This window comes from Gallinula chloropus (assembly GCF_964237585.1).
Source record: "Gallinula chloropus genome assembly, chromosome: 1".
In the NCBI taxonomy this organism is placed as follows: domain Eukaryota; kingdom Metazoa; phylum Chordata; class Aves; order Gruiformes; family Rallidae; genus Gallinula; species Gallinula chloropus.
In genome coordinates, this window is record NC_140085.1 from 2,650,264 (window position 1) to 2,672,580 (window position 22,317).

General features: G+C 44.3%; 1 protein-coding gene across 1 annotated transcript in view; it reads left to right on the forward strand.

The window, feature by feature from the left end:
* Positions 1-448: 448 nt before the first annotated feature.
* The window catches only part of CHCHD3 (coiled-coil-helix-coiled-coil-helix domain containing 3), a 194,629-nt gene continuing 172,760 nt past the window's right edge, over positions 449-22,317 (forward strand). The window contains exons 1-2 of the mRNA XM_084270543.1: positions 449-606; positions 2,827-2,914. Coding sequence (XP_084126669.1) covers positions 523-606; positions 2,827-2,914 — 172 coding nt within the window. The 5' untranslated portion in view covers positions 449-522. The remainder of the gene's footprint in view (positions 607-2,826; positions 2,915-22,317) is intronic.

Sequence of the window (22,317 nt, forward strand, 5' to 3'; positions counted from 1 at the left end):
CTGAGGGAGGGCAGGATCGTACCTCCCCTCCCTCCAGACACGCAGAGCTGGAAGAAGGGGGGATGCAGAAAGTCCCTTCAGAGCGGGGCCGTGCCTCAGGCAGCCCAAAGGGTCCCCGAGGGACGGCACTTCCCGGCCTGCGGTGCGGGCCCGCAGCGATGGCACAACGCAGGGCTAGAGAGAACTACGCTACCCAGCGTGCACTGCGCGAGTGCCGCGGCCCTCCCCCCGCCTCTTGGCGCAAAGCATCATGGGACTTGAAGTCCTCGCCCTCCCGGTCAAGTTTGAACCGAAAAAGTTTCCTCACGCTTTCCGGGTACCTCGCCTCACTCCAGCGGGAGTGCGCGGTTTCCATGGCTACGGCGCCGCAGCCAATGGAAAGCGGGATTCTAGACGCTGGGGGCGGGGCGTGGCGGGAGGAAGCCCAATAAGGGGCGGCGTTGTTGCGGGGCGCCCTGGCAGCGGGGACAGCGAGTCTCCTTGGGGCCGTCCCTGGCCGCGGCCTGGTGGCGCCGGGCGAAGATGGGCGGCGGCGGGAGCACCACCCGGCGCGTCACCTTCGAGGCGGACGAGAATGAGAACATCACGGTGGTGAAGGGCGTGCGGGTGAGAGCGGGGCTCCTCCGGGGCCAGGGCTTCTCGCCGGGACCCCCGGGGACACGTGGGGCTTACCCCGGGCTACGCCGAGTTCGGCCCGGCCCGGCCCGGTCCCTCGCTCGTTGTTTTCTGCCCCATCGCTGCCGGCCTCTGCCCTTGGCCCTGCGGCTCTGTCCCCTCACGCCTCTCGGCTGCTCTCCTTCGTTTCCATCCCCTCTTCCCCTAGTGACCTCCACTACCCCTTTCCCGCCCCGTTTGGGTCTCTCAGGGGCCCGGCTACAGCCGTGGTGCTCGGGTGCGGTCTGGAGGAAGGAGCCTGAGGTGGCACGAAGGGCGCTGTGAATCAATAACCGTCAGCGGGGCCGCTCACCCCCGGCCTGGTCACCCAAGACGGGAAGCAGAACAGCTGTAGGAGTGATGTGTTACTGGAAGAGCTTCTTTTGCCTTTCCCTGACCTCTACACAGGAGAGCTCCTCCCTTTCCTCTATCCTGCACTCCTCCAAGCTGTATCCGGCATTCCCATTCCTTCCCTGCCTATGGCACCCTCTTGCCTGTGTTACACCACAAGACAGTTCGTAGCACATGGAGATCTTGCAGCATAGAAACGTTTCCATGCACAGCACTGTCTCTGTCATAGCAGCACTGACAGGAGGCTGTGTTTTATTTTTTATTGCTGCTCACATGGAGGAGTGTTGTGGAATGAGCCACAAGAGTAGCTGCTGCCAGTTTCAGTGTACTAACACTCTTCAGTTCTGGTTGTTTAATGCTCTCAGGCAAATAGGTGATAGTAATGTGTTTACAGCAGAGACACGGAATCTCCTGAGCTGGCAGGGACCCATAAGGATCATCCAGTCCAATTCCTGGCTCCACACAGGGCCAGACAAGTCAGAGCAGAATCACAGAATTGTAGGGGTTGGAAGGGACTTCAAGAGGTCATTGAGTCCAACCCCCTGCCAAAGCAGGTTCCCTAGGGCAGATCAGTTGGGCAGGGGACATTGTCAGATGCTTTTTGCCCTCAGCCCAGCTTGGGGCTGTGACCACTTCCCTGCTGAGCCTATGCCAGTGCCTGACCCCCTCTCAGTACAGAACCTCTTCCTAACAGCCAACCTAACCCTCCCCTGGTGCAGCTTCATGCTGTTCCCTCAGGTTCCATCCCTGGTCGCTAAAGAGAAGAGAGTCCATTTGCTCTGACCCGTGCTTAAATACTGGGAAGGGCTCTTGGAATTTCTCTAAAGTACCTTAGGTCTTAAATACTGGGAATAAAACCAGAATGATACTACATGTAATAGGAAGATTTAACCTCACTAAATAAATTATGTTAGTCAATAGGATGTTCATATGAGGATCTAGTGACACATGGGATACTAACTGTGAAGTGGAGGCTTTTAGGACTGGGTTAAGAATTCTCATGCTGAATGGATTTTACACTTTCAGTTGTGTTTTAAATTACAAATTTTAGCAAAAGCTTTGTAACATAGATTTCTGCTGGTGAGAGACACCATGCTGTAGGTTTAGTAGAGAATTTGCTAATTAATATTAATTCTCTTGAGCAGTCAGAACAGTATTTTGATGAGTTGGTGTTCAAGGAAACTGGTAGAAGGTGATAAAGTGGAAAACAAAGCCTTTTATGTTGTTATTTCTTCATCTACTAATGATTTTTTTCTGTGGGCTACAGTAGATCTGAGACTGGGCATTACTCTTCTGTTTGATTCTGCAAGGATTTGTGGCAGTGTTTTGTGTGTGTGTGAAGACTAGAATGGATGCAGCAGCTGCCTACACTTGCTGTGAGCACTTGTGTTGCACGAGGGCTCATGTGTTGCACGTTGAGGGCTTTGTCAGGATGAATTTCCTCCCAGGTTCAGTGCTCTACACCTGCATAGTGTGGTATTTAACTGTCAACCACATAACCAAGAGAGGCAAAAAGGTTGATTAATTACAAGCAGAGTGTCCAAGGGAGCTGTTTCCTTTACCATTCCCTGGACCCTCTATTTTCTCATACTAGTTTCTTCTGTTCTTTCAGAGTCAGAATCCTCAGTCTGGTTGTTTGCACTGAAACAGAAAGCTTATTTTGCATTGTGGGTGGAATTTCAGCAGCTGCCATACCTTATTTTGGGGGCTCTGTGTTCTTTTTTTTAAAGTTTTCTTTCACTTTTGGGAGGGAAATAGGGGTAATGGGGATAAAAGAGGATATGCAGTCTGACCCTGGGTTGGGGGGTTTATATTTTTCAGCTGTCTGAAAGTGTCATTGATCGTATGAAGGAACCGTCTTCACCCAGTGGAAGACCACAGACCCAGCACCGATCAGCATCTGGTGCAGGTATGTCCCTGTTGTTCTGGTTTTGAATGTGAAGAAGAAAATGAAATGTGCCTTTTGGAACACTGTAAGGAGCTCACTGCCATTTCATAGAGGTGAAGAAGGAGGTAGTTTGTAGGCTTTTAGATGCTGAATTACTCTTTGTTTTCTTCTGGCTGACGTTAAAGTGCAAATCACAACTGTTTATTAGACTCTGTTTTCTGCTGTATTATCCATTGTTAGAGAGTTAAAAATACAGGCAACAATCAAACAGGAAAAGCAAATATCTCTTCCAAATAGGTACTGAGTTCTGAAGAGAAAATTCTTGCCTATTTAATCAACAGTGGATTTCAGTACAGCGAGCTGCTGTCAGAAGGTACTTGAGCAAACATTAAAAGAATAACATGCTATTTTCTTACTGTGGAATAATGGAAATAAGTCCTGTACAGTTTGCACAGATCACTGGCTCAAACTGATGGCTTTCTTAACATTTTATATTTCATTATTGAGACCTGTTCAAATGCATCAAACCCTTTTTGTTCCAGGCAGCCTGTGGTCTTAATTTAAAATACTTCAGCACAGTGAACACAACGTAGGACTGAAGGAATGAAAATGAGTGGTAGATTGAAGCATGTGATTTATGTTTGTCAACTATGTCAAACCTGTGAGGTTCAAATAAGGCTTCTTATCAGTGCTCCAGAAATATTCATGATATCAGTATTCCCCAAGGGCCTTGATACTTAGAAAAAGTCTCACCAAAACTCAACACTGGCTAAAAACAAGTCCTGTAGCATCTTTCTTTCATCTGAAGTAAAGAAAGTTGATTTCCTGTTGCTTAATTAAAGGTGTCTGTGGTGTAGCTGTCTGTGTCTGAGCTGAACTCCCTCTGGAGTCAGGGAAAAGGAAAAGGCATTTTGGGGGACGATTCTTCTGGCTTATTGGAGAATTTGACTTCAGGGTGAGATGAATTGCTCTCTAGGAATACCAGGGTGAGGAGGTTGGAAGGAATCCTTTAACAATGTAAATATCTCAAATGTGGGACACAAGGGGAAATAATCAACCTCTTTTCTATGGTCTGTGAGGACAGGACAAGGGACAATGGCCTCAAGTTGGAGCACAGGAAGTTCCACACCAGTATGTGGAAGAACTTTCTCACAGTGAGGGTGAGGGAGCCCTGGGACAGGCTGCCCAGGGGGTGTGGAGTCTCCTTCTCTGGAGATATTCCAGCCCCATCTGGACACTGACCTGTGTGACCTGTCCTAGGGAGCTGCTTTGGCAGGGGGTTGGACCTGATGATCTCTGGAGGTCCCTTCCAACCCCTACGATTCTCTGTTTCTATGAATCACTCACTGCTCTGAAGAGAGGTTTCCAAGGATGGTGGTGTTTGGAGGTTGGCTCTGACTTTTGGATTACCAGCAAGGCAACTTTTGAACTTGACAGTTTGTTAGGCTGCAATTATATATTTATATATTCTAGACAAATAACACTTTCCCACAAAAATTAAAAACAGATATCTAGAGGGAGAAACATTACAGCTATTAAAACCAACTTTTTTTTTTTTCAAGTCAAGTCTTTGATAGCATTTGGTGCAGGAATAATGGATTAGATTACATCAAAGAATGTGTATCTTGTTGCTTGCCAATATATGATGAATTTATTGACTTCAGTTTGGGGTTGGAAAATGAAATTACATACACTTTGAATGAAATCTGACATCTAAATACTATGTCTTAAAGCATCCTAGCTCTCTGGGATCATTTTCTGACTTCTGAGTAATATTAAATGCACTGAAATATTTAACAAGTGTAAAATCTTTAAAGTATGCCTGTAATTCCTAAAGCAATATTGATGAAAAGTAATTTGGTCAGATGAGATTTTTTTAATATATTTTTTTTTTTCTGAGTGTGTGTTACACCTAAAGCTTTAGTTGTGACAGACAAAGGGACCAGTTTAATTCATTTTAGCTTAGTGGATATCTGAAAAGCTAATAGTCAATTATGGAAGAAAAAAGAAGAACAAATGTTTAAATTATCAGGAGTTTTGGCATCTCAGACAGCTGCTTTTTTCCCATTGCAAAAAGTTAAACTGAGGAAACAGAGGATTTTGAGGGTTTTTAAATATACATTTTTAATTTAATTATTTGTTATTGTTTACTGTGCTCCTGAAAATAAATTGATAAAGGACCAGTGTCATCAATTGCCACTGTGTAGATGTGTAATACAGTGAGTGCTGCTGATGCATCCTCAGAGATTGTGCTAGAACTGGCACATTTCCAGTGGAGAAGAATATATTCCTTAGCCTTGTTTATTTGTGTGGAGTGATGCCTTCTGGTTGTGTACTCTGCTCTGTTGGTGTCTGTCTTTTGGTGGAGCTTTAGTGGCCTGGGATATCTTGGCTCAATCAGAAACCTAAAACATATTGTTGGGATGTACAGGAATGAGAATTTGAAAAATTAGTTTCTAATTGAAGATGCAACCAGGATTTGAATGAATTTGAAGAGAGCAAGCTTCAGCTGATGAAGAGTGCTTGGTGGGATTGCATGGGAGGCAGATCTCCTTGGAGACAACCTCTTCCTAGTGCCAGAATATTCCATTCCAGTACTGGAGAAAATTAATTGATATATTGGGAAGCTGGTGTGGTTAAACAGGGAACTCAGGCTACAGGTGATGTCAGCAGGAGGTGGGGGCACAGACAAGGTACAAAATGAGTGGATTTGTGGATGAGGGGAGGGCAGTAGGTGTCATTTACTTCAACTTCAGCAAGGTGTTCAACACTCTCTCTTCTGTTCTTGTATCCAAGGCAGGACATTGGAATGTGAGTGACTGGACAGCCAGTTATGTTGGATGGTCAGGTTCAGAGGATTTGGATTAATGGGTCATGCACTCTATCTGGAGGCTGGTGTCATGTGGAGTTCTGCAGGAGTTTGTCCTGTTTAACAGCTTTATCAGTGTCCTGTAAGAGGAGCTGGAGTTCATGCTCCTCAGTGGAGATCATCCTAAACTGTGAGGGCACAGTCAATGTGATTGAGAGCAGGGCTGCTGTCTGGAGGGACCCAGTCTGGGTGGAGGAATGACCCACTGGGAACCTCCAGAAATTAAACAAGGGCAAAGGGTAAGTCCTGCCCTGAGGGAGGAGCCATTGTGCAGGCTGGGACTACCTGTCTGGAGAATAACTGCTGTAAAGGAGCTGAGCACCCTGGCAGGCACCATGATGTGGGTGAGCCAGCTTTGAGCCTGGGTGGCCAAGAAAGCTAAGAGCATCCTGGGCTGAACAAGAACATGTCTAATAGGTAGAGCAAAGTGATTGTTCTCTTCTGTTTAGCACTTTGCATGTCATATCTTGAATACTGCATCCAGTTTTTTAGGCCCCCCCAGTAGAAACCATTAATCAGCTGGAGTAAGTTCAGCAAAGGTCAGGGCTGTCCCTGTGAGGAGAGGCTGAGGAGACTTGGCTTGTTCAAGGTTGAGCATAGCAGCCTTCCCATACCTGTGGGGCTTAGTAAGAACCCGGTGATGCCTTGTATGATGGCAAGAGACAGCAGAACATTGGAGTAGGAGAGGCTCAGAGTGGCAGTAAGGAAAAAATTCATCACATTGTGGTCAGTCAGGCATTGGAAGGGGTTTCCCAGCAAGGCTGGGCAGTGTCCATCCTTGGAGGCTTTCAAGGTGTCAAGTAGGTCAAGGAAGGGGATTCTGCCCCTCTGCTCTGGGAAGACCCCCTCCCCTGCAGTGCTACATCCAGCTTGGGGGTCCTCAGTTCAAGAAGGACATGGAAGGCTGGAGCAGTTTTTCTATGGAGACAGGCTGAGAGAGTTGGGCTTCTTCAGCCTGGAGAAGAGAAGGCTGCAGGGAGACTTAGAGCCCCTTCCAGTCTCCAAAGGGGCTCCAAGAAGGATGGAGAGGGACTGGTTATGACAGCAGGGAGTGACAGGACAAGAGGTAGTGGTTTAAAGCTAAATGAGAGGAGATTTATATTTGATATTAGCAAAAAAACTCTTCCCTGTGACTGTGTTGAAGCCCTGGCACAGGGTGCTCAGAGAATGTGCAGCTGCCCCTGGATCCCTGGCAGGGTTCAATGCCAGGTTGGATGGGGCTTTGGGTACCCTGGGCTGGTGAAGGGTGTCCCTGTGAATGGGACTGATGTGCTTTAAGGTCCCTTCTAATCAAAACCAGTCCATGATTCCTGTGTTTTGTTTTAGTAATATACTTGAGGTTTTGGTTTGATTTCCCTCTCACCTCTGGGAGGGTAGAAAATAAAAGTTTCTCCAAAGGATGCAGAGATATTTGTGATACACACTGGTGTCTTGTGATAGGCTTTTGGTCTGAAAGCCTCTAATACAGCTGTTATGCCAAATACATACCAAAGAATGTCCATCAGTTTTGTTGAGTAAGGTTCATCCTATTTCTCATGATGAAGGAAGTAGATAAATGGTGTAATACATTGGCATGTAGAGGAAGGGCAGCTTCATGAGACTGTCATTGCTTCTGACATCCAGCCAGTAGCCTGCCCAGGGTATATATTACATGGTTTTGCATGCATGATCTAAATTTGAGCAAGCCATCTCAGATGTTCTCCTAAATGTGATGTTGCAGTTCTCACTCCTGCTCTCCTGTGGCTTGCTGTATTGTCACTGAGTTTCTCAGAGAGAACTTTATTTTCAGTGATGTATATTGATACTCTTTGGGTTAAAGGTTCAGTATTGATGGAAGTATTTTATTATCAAAAGGTGAAATGTCTTGTAACTCACTAGACTGCTAAAGATGCCAAACTTTTAATGCTGTCACTGTAACAGCAAATCTGTAGTTGAGTCTGACATTCATGTCACTGGATTGCAGGAATAGAGGGGAGAGAGAATTATGCATGGGAGGTGAAGCAAGTATTGCATAAATTAAAGCTCTTACTGTCTCTGTGACATGCAAGGTGTTCTGAGGATGCTTTCAGGTATGTCCTTGTAAAATGATACACAAATTAGAAGGAATAAACTAGCAAATAATGCAATTTGTACATCTGGTTTTCTTCTAGTTCATAGTACTTTGGAGTTGAGAGCTGTGGGGGAGTTGAATTCTCTCTGTCCTTAAAGAAAAGTATTAACCCCATCTAAACCCTCATGATTATTAATTTAACTGTTTAAAAGGCTGGGATTGTTGAATATGGAAAAGGTATGGAATTGCATGAAGTGGTTTAGAGGTTACAGTGGTGTAGGGCTGACAGTTGGACTTGATCTTGAAGGTCTTTTCCAACCTGTAATGATTGTGTGGTTCTGTTCTGTGAATATCTAGAAGCTTATGAATTCCTGCCTCACTTAGGAGCAGAACTTTTATTTTAAGGTGGAAATAACATTTGTCCAAAGGCAAATTTAAATTCTTCACTGAAATACTGGTTTTGAGATGTCATCAAGACCGTGCCTTTGGGCTGCCCTCTTTAATTAGGTTTCTAGGGCTGATAGATCCTGTGGAACAACAGGCATTTAAACACATGTCCAGAGGTTGAACAAGAATGAATGGCAAAAGGTGCTGGAGCTTCTCATATGAAGCTTGTGTATTTAAAGCAATAGCCTGATCTTACAACTGACCTCTTCCATGTCTGATCATGTCTGTTCCTGTAGTAACGGTGTCCAGTAATCAAAACCATCCAGAAACACCCTCCAAGAAGTGTTTTGTACCAGCTTAGTTCCCTTATTTAACCTTGTGTATTCAGAGCACACAGAGGAGCAATAAATGTCACTTGACTTTTTTGGTGACAGCTGCTTTTTCAAAGAGCTTTGCAGATCATGTCAAACTTTAAATTTTTCTTCCCTGAAACAGCAACTTCACCTCTGATTGGCGTGTTGGAGCTCATTAAGCTTGATCATCCAGTTAATGGAGCTGGAGAGCACAGGCATGGCTCAAGCAGCTTCTTCAGGAGGAGTATGTTGTGAGGTGAAACAATCCTCAGGCTTTTGTAGACTAGAATATTTATTTTTCTCTAGTACTGACATAATATTATGTGCTGTTGAAGGAATGATTAACTTTTTTCCTCCTCTTCTAAAATAAACCCCAAACAAACAACTTTGACAAGTAAATTGTTAATAACTTAAAAAAAAAGCCACCCCAATTCTGCAATATATTTCAGTAGTGGACTGTGTGAAATGCATACATTTAAATATGTGCCAAGGAAGGACATTTGTGTTAATGTTAACCTGGAGTTTGGTGTGATGTAAATTTGGCTTGAGTTTGAGTGTGTAAATGGAAGGGTGAGATGAATGGAGAAGAGGGTTTCTCTGTCTCTTGCTTTGTCTTTTCCTCTGGTTTTTTCTTTCATTGTAGTGAAATGATAATAATCAACTTTATATGAAAGAAGTGGTTCAAAGTTGGTTCTCTTTTCTTTCTTCTACGTGAGGTTCAGGGTGAGAAAGCCAATCACAGAATGATCAGGGTTGGCAGGGACCTCTGGAGATCATCTAGTCCAATCCCCTCCCAGAGCTGGATCACCTCAAGCAGGCTGCACAGGACAGCGTCCAAGATCACAGGGTTTGAATGCCTCCAGAGATGGAGACTCCACAGCCTCTCTGAGTAGCCTGTCCACCAGGGCTTGGGCACCCTCCCAGTAAGAAGTTCCTCCTCATAGTGGGAGGAACTTGCAATATTCCACTTTATGTCCTGTCCCTGGGCAGCACTGAACACACTGACCCATCCTCCTGACCCCACCCCTTAAGGATTTATCAGCACTGATAAGATCCCCCCTCAGTCTTCTCTAGGCTAAAAAGTCCCAAGTCCCTCAGCCTCTCTTGGTCAGAGAGATGTTCTAGTCCTTTAATCATATATCCCCCTGATCAATATGTTTCAAATCTTAGGTGAACATTTGATTGATTTATTTAAGGGTTCTAATTTTAGAACTGATAGATGACTTCTGGTGTATGAAACTTGAGAGAGACCACTCTGTGCATCAGGTCCTGTCCTCCTTGTAGGCATAAGTAATTAAGTCTCAGGCCAGAGCAGATTCATTGTGATAATTATCAGCTGCTTTTATAGCTCTTTCTTCTACAAATATTTTTCTGTGCATGTGGATTTTCTTTTGGCAAGGAGACAGAATTCATCTTTCAATGGGCATTCATGTAGAAGTGTCACTTTCTGTTTCTCTATATTCTTAGAAACAGGTGATTCTTACGTACTCCATACTGTGTGCTTTTGGGTCTCTAGTGGATTTATCAAAATGATATTTCATGCTATTCTGCTTAAGGCTGTGTGTGCTCTATTAGGGTTTCCTCAATGCAGATGTTTGCTCAAAAATATCTTTTAGAGTAGTTGTGTGGTACACATCTGAAGTGATTTTTGTCATCGCTGGTATAACAAGCAGATCCAAAGTATTTGGGTATTTCCAGGCCTGGAGGTTGGTGGCCCTGCCTGTGGCAGGGGGTTGGAACTCTGTGATCCTTGGGGTCCCTTCCAACTCAGACCATTCTATGATTTACTTAGAAATGGTTTGTGAGTTCTGAGTTAGAACCATCTGCTTTTTTGATGTGGAAGCACAAGGTTCTTGAAAGCTAGAACAGAATCTTCCAGGAGTTTAGCCAGAAAATCATGTTGAAAAGCAATTGTTGGTGGCTGGGATGTGATGCTTGTATTAAAATATAGTGCTGCAGGAAGCTAGAAAAGAGAAGGCTGCGGGGGGACCTCATTGCAGCCTTCCAGTCCCTGAAGGGAGCAGAGAAACTGGAGGGGAATCAGCTTGTTAAAGGGCAGAGACTGGCAGGACAAGGAGGAATGGATTAAAGCTGAAGGAGCGAAGGGTGAGATAAAATCCTAGGGGGAAGTTCTTTGCAGAGAGTGGTGAGGGGCTGGAATGGGCTGCCCAGAGAGGTGGTGGATGCCCCATCCCTGGGGATGTTCAAGGCCAGGTCGGCTGGGGCCCTGGGCAACCTTGTGTAGCTCCAGGCCTGGAGGTTGGTGACCCTGCCTGTGGCAGGGGGGTTGGAGCTCTATGATCCTTGGGGTCCCTTCCAACCCAGACCATTCTATGATTCTATGAAGGCCAGGGAAATTGCCTGAAAAACAAAAACATAGAGAAGAAAAATGAACCTGGGGAAGAGGAGATTGTGTAATAACATGTAATAATGAATTTGAAGGACTAAGTGGTGATGCATTTATGCACAGAGTTGGTGCCTTTCCCCTTTTACTTGTTCTGAGTACTGAATCACACTGTAAGGAAATCCTCGCAGAGTTCTAGACCTTTGAGCATAGATGGTCAGAGTTTAGCCTTAGGCTGAACTTCTTGAAAATGCATCCAGAATTTCTCAAATGTTTATGTCTGGGAGAGACAGCGTGGGGTTTTTTTTTTTTTGTTTGAGTGGTGTTTTTTTCTTTAATATTAGAATCAAATAAAAATCTATATAATAGCATGTCTTTTTTCTTCCCTCAATTTTTTTCCCTCCTGTTTTTCTTAATTTTGGTTCCATTCTTTATTAGAAATCAGAATTTGACAGAGGAAGATGCCTGTTTGGAACACACTTCTTGCAGTCCTTGGTAGAAATCTCCTGTATATGTTCCTGCAGAAATCACAGTTCACATGTGCTCAAGTTCTTGGTTCATATTGAGAATTAAATGTGCTGAAGATTGACAGTAGTGGGAATGGAACTATTTAATATTTTCTCTGAAATTTCAGCCTTTGACTCCTGTAGTCCATGCTGTGTCTGGGCAGCAGAATAAAACCCAGCTATTTTTTCCTTTGTCCTTCTGAGACCTTCCTGGGATTACAGGTCAAAGAGACCAGATAGCTGGCTAAGATAAAAGGGTATGTAATTTAAAGGATTGTTGGAATACAAGTCATTTGGAGCAGTCTGAATGGGTTTATCTTAAAGAATAAAACAAAAAATATTGATAATTTTAATGCAGTAAAACCCATGACTAAATTAGAACCTCTTGCTTTCACTGACCACTATTAGTCCTGACAGCACTGTGCAAGGGAATTGTCATTCTGCTATATGGCATCCTCTGGGGTTTTATAGTAAAATATATTGTTACTCAAATTATCTCTCCACTGTGACTACAACTTGGAGTAAATAAAAAGAAGCAAGGGACTGCTTTAAGAGGTGGATGTATCAGCATATTTCTACACCAGACCTCCAATGAACCGGTAAGAGATCGTTGTACAGGACAAGGACACCTCCAAGTAATCAAATCCTATGGTTTCAATAGTAAATGGTACTTTTCTTGCCATCACAATTTATTTACTAGTTAGAGACTCTTCAGTGTGACATTAAAGCATACTTTCAATGTAGTGTTTGTCGAATTAAGATGAGAAGAAAAGCTTTGTTTTATTCTTTCATCTTCGGGCTGCAGCGAAGTGTTACTAAAACTCTTCATCACTTGTCAGATCAGGCAGGTTAAGTATATTGTATAGTGCTTCTTCCTGAAAGCTTTGTGCTAGTTGTTTTTTAGTTAAACAGGAGGCAAACCACTTAGAGACTTCTTTTCTTCTCCCTCAAGGGAACAGTTTGCAGTTTAAGCTACTGCTATATTTTTTTTTTCCCCAGACTGTTCTGCATGTGTACTGAACTCTTTGATATTTTTTTTAATGATCTAATGTTGAGATGTGTGTTACAAAAGTTTTGGGGAACACTAGACTGAAGATTGCAGTTTTCAGGTGTTAATACTGGTTTTTGAAATCTGAAGTTTAAAAAAAAAAACTCAGAAGGATGACATTCTTTCTTTGCATTGCTAGCAGGGGTTTTTGTGGACCTCTGACAGTGCTTCCTGAAGCCAGTTTATCTCATCCTTGGGGTCCCTTCCAACCCAGACCATTCTATGATTCTATGATTGTAACTTTTGGCTTCATTAACTGTGTTTGGTTTGACTTAATATTAATCACCCGACAAATCAGTGTATAATCTAGGGTAGTTATTAAGTCTATGGGTGAGATGTGCTGGTTCATCCCACTTTGAAAGATTTCTATTTCTGCTTAATATCTGAAGTTTTTTACACAAGAAGAGCTCAGAGGAGTGGTCCATCCAAGGTGCTTTTCTTTCCCCCCACACCCACTTCTCCCCCATCTCCCCTTTTCTTTTTTGTGAGGAGGGGGTAGCTTATTGTAAGAGAAAGGACTTGGTTATCCCTGAAATTTAAGTAGAAAAAATATCTGCTGAAATTGGTAGAAAGAATGAATCAAGTCAGTGATTATGTACAAGAGTGACTCCAGTCATAATCAGAGACCTAAGGAGACTGTAAGCAGTGCTGGATTTCACATCACATCACTTTGACAAGAAAGTTTAGACTGAATCTTCTGTTTCCTTGCCAGTCTGTTGAAGGGATTGCTGAACACAGTGGCTCTTCTTAATCTGCTCTGTCATTAGCAGAATTGAGAAGAGAAGGTTTTACTTGAAGAGAAACTGACCCTCATATATTCCTGAAGTAACTACAAGCATCTTTGCTGATAGTCAGGTTACTCTTTCTCCTCAGGATTTCCCTATCTGACCTTTTGCCTGCTAGAAAAGCCTCTTCTACTTTCCCTGCCCCTTGTATCAAATTCCTGAATTCACTTCCTACTGTTTGAGGTGCTGCTGCTCTTGCATTTGCATGTTCACACTGGGTTGACATCCTGCAGCTTATTCTTGGAGTGAAATCGAATCTGCTTGGGTTTGGCAATACTGCTTCTCACTACATCCTCCTTTAGTATCTTGTTTTTCTCACAGCTAACAATTTACACCACTAAAAAGCTATCAGTGGTGGAAATTGTTAGCAGTAAGAAAAACAAGATACTATGAATGTTACACCAAGTGAGAGACCAGTTGTTTGAAGAGGTTGGCTTTGTTTGCAGAGCTTATTGACTGGTTTTTAAAAATACAGGTGTTAGATTGTTGTTGCTGGGAGAATTTGAAACATTTCAGCATCGGTCCTTATTTTTATATAACTTCTGAACAATGACAACAGTTATAAACCTTATACTTTGATATTGTTTACAGTAAGTTTTCAGTTATTATTACAAATAGTAATGCAGTGCTAAATCTTAGGCTTAAAATACATCAGGTTCAAAGCTAACAATGCTTGATAATTAAATACAGAGCTGGTTTTGCTGCCATTGAAGGAGGATGTGTTGTGGTGCTCTGTAAGTCACCTCCCCAGATGTAAGTTCACCTTAGCAGAGACACACTCCTGCTCTGGTACAAGGGGAAGTGCCCTTGATGCTTCCTTGGTGTTTATATTTGAAATGTGTTTGTTGGCTGTTTGTAATGTGACTTCTTGTGTCCTACCATTAATATTACATAAGTGTCCTGCCCGTTGGTTGCTGAAGTGTGACTTTGGGTCTGTTCTCTAAATTAAATGTGCTGCTGTGTGGGATGTAGGAAGGTGGAAATGTCCTCAAGATTTAAGAAATCACTTGGAGATTTTCTGCACTTCCCTTTCTGAGTCAGTGGATCTGATTTCCAGGACCTTATTGCAGATTCTTTTCTTTGTAGCTTTCTCAAGTCAGCAGTGATGAGACTAAGGAGGGGATCCTCCCCCTCTACTCTGCCCTGGTCAGGCCCCACCTGGAGTGTTGTGTCCAGTTCTGGGCTCCCTGGGATAAAACAAACAGGGATCTCCTGGAGAGTCCAGAGGAGGGACAGAGATGATGAAAGACCTGGAACATCTCCCCTGTGAGGAACGGCTGAGGGAGCTGGGGCTGTTCAGCCTGGAGAGAAGAAGCCTGAGAGGGGATCTGGTCAATGGTTCTCAATAGCTGAAGGGTGGGACCCAGGGGGCCATGGGCAGCCTCTGCTCAGTGTCTGTGGGGACAGGACAAGGGGCGATGAGCTCAAGTTGGAGCACAGGGAGTTCCACACCAATATGAGGGAGAGCTTTTCCATGGTGAGGGTGAGGGAGCCCTGGGACAAGCTGCCCAGGGGGGTGTGGAGTCTCCTTCTCTGGAGAGATTCCAGCCCCATCTGGACGCCGACCTGTGTGACCTGTCCTAGGGACCCTGCTTTGGCAGGGGGGTTGGACCTGATGATCTCTGGAGGTCCCTTCCAACCCCTGTGATTCTGTGAGACTGAATGTGCTGCCGTTTGCATCTGAGCTGGATAAACAAATTCTGGAATTACTGTTTTCTCTGCCCTGATACAAAACATCCCTATATCAGCCTGTTGTTAGAACTTGAATGAATGATGAGGAGATTAGATTTGAGCACACCACAACAACTGTTAAAGATCCACTTGTTTATCACCGTGGGCTTCTTTGTACTTGATTTTAGGTGAAGTGATTGCTTCAGACTCTGTGTGCAGTTTCAGTGCCCATGTCATGGATAAATAATATCAGGACTTGGTATGGAGATGGTTACACTTTTATTGTTGAATCTTCAGCTTCTACTGGAAAACTTTTACCAGGCTGAACAAGCCCAACTCTCAACCTGTCTTCATAGGAGAGGTGCTCCAGCCCTCTGGTCATCTAAGTGTCCACGTCTTTCTTGTACTGAGGACCCCCAAGCTGGATGCAGCACTGCAGGTGGGGTCTCCTCAGAGCAGAGCAGAGGGGCAGAACCCCCTCCTTTCACCTGCTGGCTGCACTATTCTTGATGCAACCCAAGACATAGTTTGCTTTTTGGGCTGCCAGTGCACATTGCTGGGTCAGGTTGAGCTTCTCATCCCACAAGGTTTTGGAAAGCTCTAGAGTTAGTGATGTGCTGCTATTCTTGGCATGCTTTCTGGTGCTTGGCTGCCACATTCATATGAAATTCAACAGTGGAAGAGAAGGAAACTGGGTGCAGAAAGTCACTATTCTTTAAGAACAGCAGTGGGATGGGAGAAACAAGAAGTTGCCCCTTAAATTTAATCTATCTTATGATAGCATTAAGTGGCAGGGTAAATCATTGGTGGATGCAGGTTTTGATGTGTGATATTAGTACAGGATGGTCAGTTGGAACTACAGTTGTGCAGTGTTACCTACTGTGTGATCCCTCAGGAGGCTGGGAGTCCTGGGAATGTTGTTCTGCTGCAAGACAGGTAGTCACCTTTCCTATTGTATGTTGTGCTCCTGATCAGCCAATTCAGATGTGCTGGTGGGTGGTTGCTGTGTGTATAACTCAGGGCCAACCATAAAATTCACCTACTTTGCTCCAATAGTACCGTGGCATGAGAGAGGGCAGGGTTATTGTGTGTATATAAGAGGAATAAACCCTAATTCCACAAGAACCCAAGTTAGAACTAATTTGGTTGCTCACAAGAAGGGAAATAGTGTTGGTTTTCAATTTCAAAAAGCAGGGAATTTCCTTTGACATTTGGAGCTGTGGGTATGCAGCTGGCTTTGGAAATAGCTTAAGCAGTAGTGAAGGGGTTGAATGTAAGAAGGCTTGTGAGGCATCATCATCATCATGAAGCTGCATCCTCCAGCAAATACTAGGCTTTGGTTGCCCAGAGAGGTTGTGGAAGCCCCATCCCTGGAGGTGTTTAAGGACAAGTTAGATGGGCTTTGGGCAACCTCATCCAGTGAGGGTGTCACTACCCATGGCAGGGAGTTAGAACTAGATTTTTGAGGTCCCTTCCAACCTTTCTGTGATTCTGTGATCTTTCTTTATTTCCCTTGCCCTCTTTGTTGTGATTGTTCAGATAGGTGTACTATGAAAGGACAAGCTTTATCACAGGACACAGTAAGATCATTTGAAGTTACTGATATGTGGTTGTGAATGAAAGACACCTTTCAGTGTAGGTTGAAAGGATGGGTGAACAGAAATTTAGATGTTGGAAACATTTATTTGTAGAAATGAGAAGTTAAAACAGGCCGTGGTGTTTCTCATGAGCATGTCCAGTCATTTGTCTTGCATGTATGGAGTGCACAATATCAGAAAATAGTATTATTCTTTGTCCTGTTACCTGTTCAGGGTAACTCATCCCTTTCCATCACTCATCAGAAGTCTTCACTTACCTTTGGGTAGCAAGGCTGGTTCCCTAGTCTTTGACCCACATCTTTGTAAAAGCAGGACCTCCTGCCCCACAAACAGTTGGCACATGCACAACTGGATGATAAAAATCAATGCCTAGAGCTACTTTGAGCTACCACTCATGTACCAATGGAAAGGTACATGAAAATATCCTCACTGAGGGCGTCCTGGCTCAGAGTGACGAGCAGCTTTGTGAATCTTATTCCTGCCCAAAGCGATTGCAATCCAGAGCTGTAATTGGGGGAAAGGGACTTTGCAGTGCCATTGAGAGTATGCAATCACAGCTGGAGAATACTTTTTAAAGGTGATGGTAGTATGTGAAGAGAACATCAAAATTTGCTATTTATGTAGCCTTGACAGTATGGAGAGTCCCACGTGGCAGCGCTGGCCTGGGCAGTAGCTGTTAGTAATTCTTTGCAGTTAACTTCCACTTCTAAACGTAAATCTAAAGAGAAGTTTCAGTTTATAAACCATTTTACTTAGCAGTTATCATAGAATCATAGAATGCTCTGGGTTGGAAGGGACCCCAAGGATCACAGAGCTCCAACCCCCCTGCCACAGGCAGGGACACCAACCTCCAGGCCTGGAGCTGCACAAGGTTGCCCAGGGCCCCAGCCGACCTGGCCTTGAACACCCCCAGGGATGGGGCACCCACCACCTCTCTGGGCAGCTTGTTCCAGCCCCTCACCACTCTCTCTCTGTAAAAAAAAATCCCCCTAATATCTCCTCTCCCCCTTCCCTCCTCCAGCTTCACTCCAGCCCCCTTGTCCTGCCAGTGTCTGCCCTTTAACAAGCCCATTCCCCTCCTGTTCCTCTGCTCCCTTCAGGGACTGGAAGGCTGCAATGAGGTCCCCCCACAGCCTTCTCTTCTCCAGGCTGAACCAGCCCAGCTCCCTCAGCCTCTTTTTGTAGGGGAGCTGCTCCAGCCCCCTGATCATCTCTGTGGCTCCTCTGACCTCTCTCCAACAGTCCCACATCTTTCTTTTATATTGGGGCCCCAGCTCTGGACACAGGACTCCAGATGGGCCTCATGAGGGCAGAGTAGAGAGGGACAATCCCCTCCCTGTCCCTGCTGGCCACCCCTCTTCTGATGGAAGAAGTTACATGTAGAGGTACAGGAACACAGCTCTTCAGTGATAGAACACATTCATTGAAATACACGTGGTGAAAAAATGTAGAAATTATAGCACTGAAGAAAATAAAAGGGATATCACTAAGTTTCCCCATACTGTCAGATAAAATAGCTTTACACTAAATTTATGAGCCATAAAGATCAGAAACTGGACAACTGAAATTGCACTGAAAGAACACTGCGTGCTTAATCCCACTGAGAACAGAGTCATAAAATCCTTCCCATCACCACTTTTAAATGTTGAGTTATGGAATCCTGTTGCTTTCATCCATTGTATTCAGGAAGAGGAGCCTGACAGTGGATGTATAGTAGGAATTACTAGTGTCTGCAGCTGAAATAGCAAGTCTCTCAGCTGTTGTTTCAATCTAAGGGTATTCTGCCAGTCATGGTCATGTAAAGGTATCTGCTACTTTCATTTAATGATTACTTTAAAAAAGAGTTACTGTAAACAGGACAAGAAAATGATTGATGGCAAATATAAATAGCTGCTGATAGAAATTAGTTCATATAGATGCATGTGTTCATAGAATCATAGACTGTGTGAGGTTGGAAGGGACCGTCCAAGGTCATCTAGTCCGAGGTCATCTAGTCCAACCCCCCTGCAGTGAGCAGGGACATCTTCACTAGATCAGGTCCCTCAGAGCCCCATCAAGCCTGACCTTGAATGTCTCCAGGGATGGGGCATCCCCTACCTCTCTGGGTAACCTGTGCCAGTGATCCATCACCCTCATGTCCAAGAACTTTTTCCTAATATCCCCTTTTTGAGTTTAAAACCATCACTCCTCATCCTATTGCTCCATGTCCTTGGGAACAGTTCTTCCCCAACTTTCTTATAGGCCAAGTTGGATGGGGCCCTGGGCAACCTTGTGTATCTCCAGGCCTGGAGCTTGGTGGCCCTGCCTGTGGCAGGGGGGTTGGAGCTCTGTGATCCTTGGGGTCCCTCCCAACCCAGACCAGTCTGTGACTCTATGATAGGCACCTTTTAAGGTGTTGGTAGGCTGCTCTAAGGTCTCCTCGAAGCCTTCTCTTCTCCAGGCTGAACCAGCCCAACTCTCTCAGCTTGTCTTTGTGGGAGAAGTGGTCTTTGGATCATTTTTGTGTCCCTCCTCTGCACACACTCCACCTCTTATGGAGGTGGGTGAGAAGAATGGCTTATTGAGATGGTTTGGTTGAAATGACTCTCAACCTTGTGAGGGTGTTGAGAACAGTTTTACCTTACAATAAAACTTCATGTAGTTACATAGCTGTCACAGCAGGAATTCCTAGAGAAAATAAAATCTGGATACATTTTTATGTTAACTGGCTTCTTTAACTCAATTCACTTACTGGTGGTAAATGACATTTTATTAGCTGTCACATGTTTCAAGACATATTGCCTGCACTTCATGTTTCCGCTCTTGCAGTGCTTCCTGTGTCTGTCACCTGTTACATATAACTTAAGTCCTGTGAGACAAGATTTCTTCTGTGTCAAGCAGGCAGATTTTTTGTAGTGAATTCTAAGTTTCTGGAAGAAAATTCTACACAGATTTTGGAGGATTTACTGTACTACATTGAAATCCCTGTCACAGTTTTTATGAATAATCATAAAGTCTGATGGAACAATCATACAAATAGATAATTTAAAATTTGTGGTAAGAACCTCTGTCTATTCTGTCACTGCAGCTGTCCTGGCTTCAGGATCTCTCTCCCTGCTGGATGTGTTTTATTGGTGGTGGGCAAACCCAGCCTGAGCATTACATAAGCATTTCCACTGCCAAATCCTTACACATTTATTGTGAAGCCCTCAGTGACTGGAAAGGCTGACCCCTCTTGGGTGCAGCAGGATGGCCTTGCCCTGCATAGAGCTTTGCTCATGCACCCTTGCTTCTTGACTCCTACCACTTCAGTGTCCTGTGCTCTGGTTCTGCTTTGTGTGTTGGCTAAAAGAACTAATTCTAAGTTTAGCCTTGGGGTTTTGTATCTTCTGTCTTTCTGTGGATTGTGTGTGCCTGTTATATGGTTGGACTCAATGATCTTGGATGATTATGGATGACACCAAGCTGAGTGGTGGTGTTGATACAACAGAAGGAGAGGAAGCCTTCCAGAGGGATCTTGACAGGCTGGAAAGGTGGCCCTGGGTGAACCTAATGAGGTTCAACACTGGAAAGTGTCAGGTGTTGCACTTGGGCCAGAGGAATCCCAGCCATGGATCCAGCCTGGGAGAAGAGCTCCTGGAGAGCAGCCCTGCTGAGAAGGACCTGGGGGTTCTGGTGGGGGAGAAGCTTCCCCTGAGCCAGCAGTGGCTCTTGCAGCTGGGAAGGGCGATGGGATCCTGGGCTCCATCAGCAGAGGGGTGGCAGCAGGGACAGGGAGGGGATTGTCCCTCTCTGCTCTGCCCTGTGAGGCCCCAGCTGGAGTCCTGTGTCCAGAGCTGAGGGCCCCAATATAAAAGAAAGATGTGGGACTGTTGGAGAGGGGGCAGAGGAGCCACAGAGATGATCAGGGGACTGGAGCAGCTCCCGTATGAAGAGAGGCTGAGGGAGCTGGGCTGGTTCAGCCTGGAGAAGAGAAGGCTGTGGGGGGACCTCATTGCACCTTCCAGTCCCTGAAGGGAGCAGAGAAACAGGAGGGGAATGGGCTTGTTAAAGGGCAGAGGCTGGCAAGACAAGGGAGCTGGAGTGAAGCTGAAGGAGGGAAGGGGGAGATGAGATATTAGGGGGAAGCTCTTTGCAGAGAGAGTGGTGAGGGGCTGGAAGGGGCTGCCCAGAGAGGGGGTGGGTGCCCCGTGTCTGGGGGTGTTCAAGGCCAGGTTGGATGGGGCCCTGGGCAACCTTGTGTAGCTCCAGGCCTGGAGGTTGGTGTCCCTGCCTGTGGCAGGGGGGTTGGAGCTCTGTGATCCTTGGGGTCCCTTCCAACCTAGACTAGTATATGATTTTATGATTTCAGAGGTCTTTATCAACCTTGTGATTCTTTGATTTCTATTTACTTGGTGTTTCTGTTAGTTTATTAGAGTGTAACCTTGGATGTACTAGGGCTCAAGGGAAGTGCTCTGCTTTTCTCAATTAGGTGCAGATCCCAGGGGTTATTCTAGTTAGAGCTGCTGAGCAGAGTCAGGTAAAACACCATTCAAAGAATCATAGGGGGAAAAAAGCCCTTGTAATCCTCCTCTCCTGTTTGTTCCAGCCCTTCTCCTAAGGGATTTACTGCTAAAGTTCCAACACCAATGGGATACTGGAAAGAGGATGTTCCAAACAGAATATGAACTAACTGTGCTTTGTTATTTCTAGACCATGTACCGTCTTGTTTCTAATTTAAATTAGTATAAATTGATTGATAACCACATTTACATTGTAAAATAGCTAATGTAATATATGCAAGAGTGCCTTTGGAAACAGAAATATTAAATATTTTTAAATTATGCACACTTAATTGCATTGTTTTTGTATTTAATTATCCTATCAGCTTGTTTAAGTATTGCTGCACATTACTGATATTTAACAGTTAATCCAAATGGCTGTCCTTGGAGGGGTGCTTTATGTTTGTACTGAATCAGTGATTGTGGGAAGTGCCTCTAATTCTGAATGGAAATGGAAGAGTTTCTCTATGTGTTGGTAGTTAAATTTTTAGGAGTTTGAAAATAGAATTTATTCTCAAGAATAACAGGTTTTAAAATAACACTAAAAATTGAGGGGGAAAAAAAACCCAAAACAAAACCAACAACCAGTTGAAATGCAAGACATGCCCTCACCCATGGCTTACAATAAAGAAATTGGGGTTGTGTAATAAGGTCACTCATCCAAGTCATGGTTCTGGCACACACTGATTCTTCTTTCCTATAGTTCACTTGTACATACACCAGTAAACATCCTGAGGGGCTCTAAGGATTCCTTTGGTGTTGAGAGAGACAGGGAGAGAAACAGATACTTTGGTTTTTAATGAAATAACTTATTTCTTGAGTTTTTTCTGTAGTGTTAATGGAATGAACGGATGCTTCATTATTTTTTCCATTGAGTATAAGGCTAATTTGGACTATTTATGGGGTTAAAGAACAGGTAGAACAGTGTTTGGAAAGACATTTATTTTTTTTTAAATGCTGTATGTTGGGAATACTAATGTACTGACCATTACACAGTTCCTTGTTTCCTCCTGTATTCTGTTACCAGCAAATCCAGGCTCTTTCAAAAATAATTAGTCAGAAGAGTATATTTAATAGTGTCACTGACTTTCCACCTAATTTGAGCGTACTAAATATATCTGCTATGGCTTTAATTGACATTAAAATCAGAGAGTTTCATTTTAGAATAAGTAATATTACTGTTTTCTTCAGAGTTTTTCTTAAAAACTTATGTTTTTAGGATTCCAGGATAATAGTTCCTTGGCAGTGTTACTAATATCCAAACTAAAGTACCCAATTCTCCCAGCAAATGTT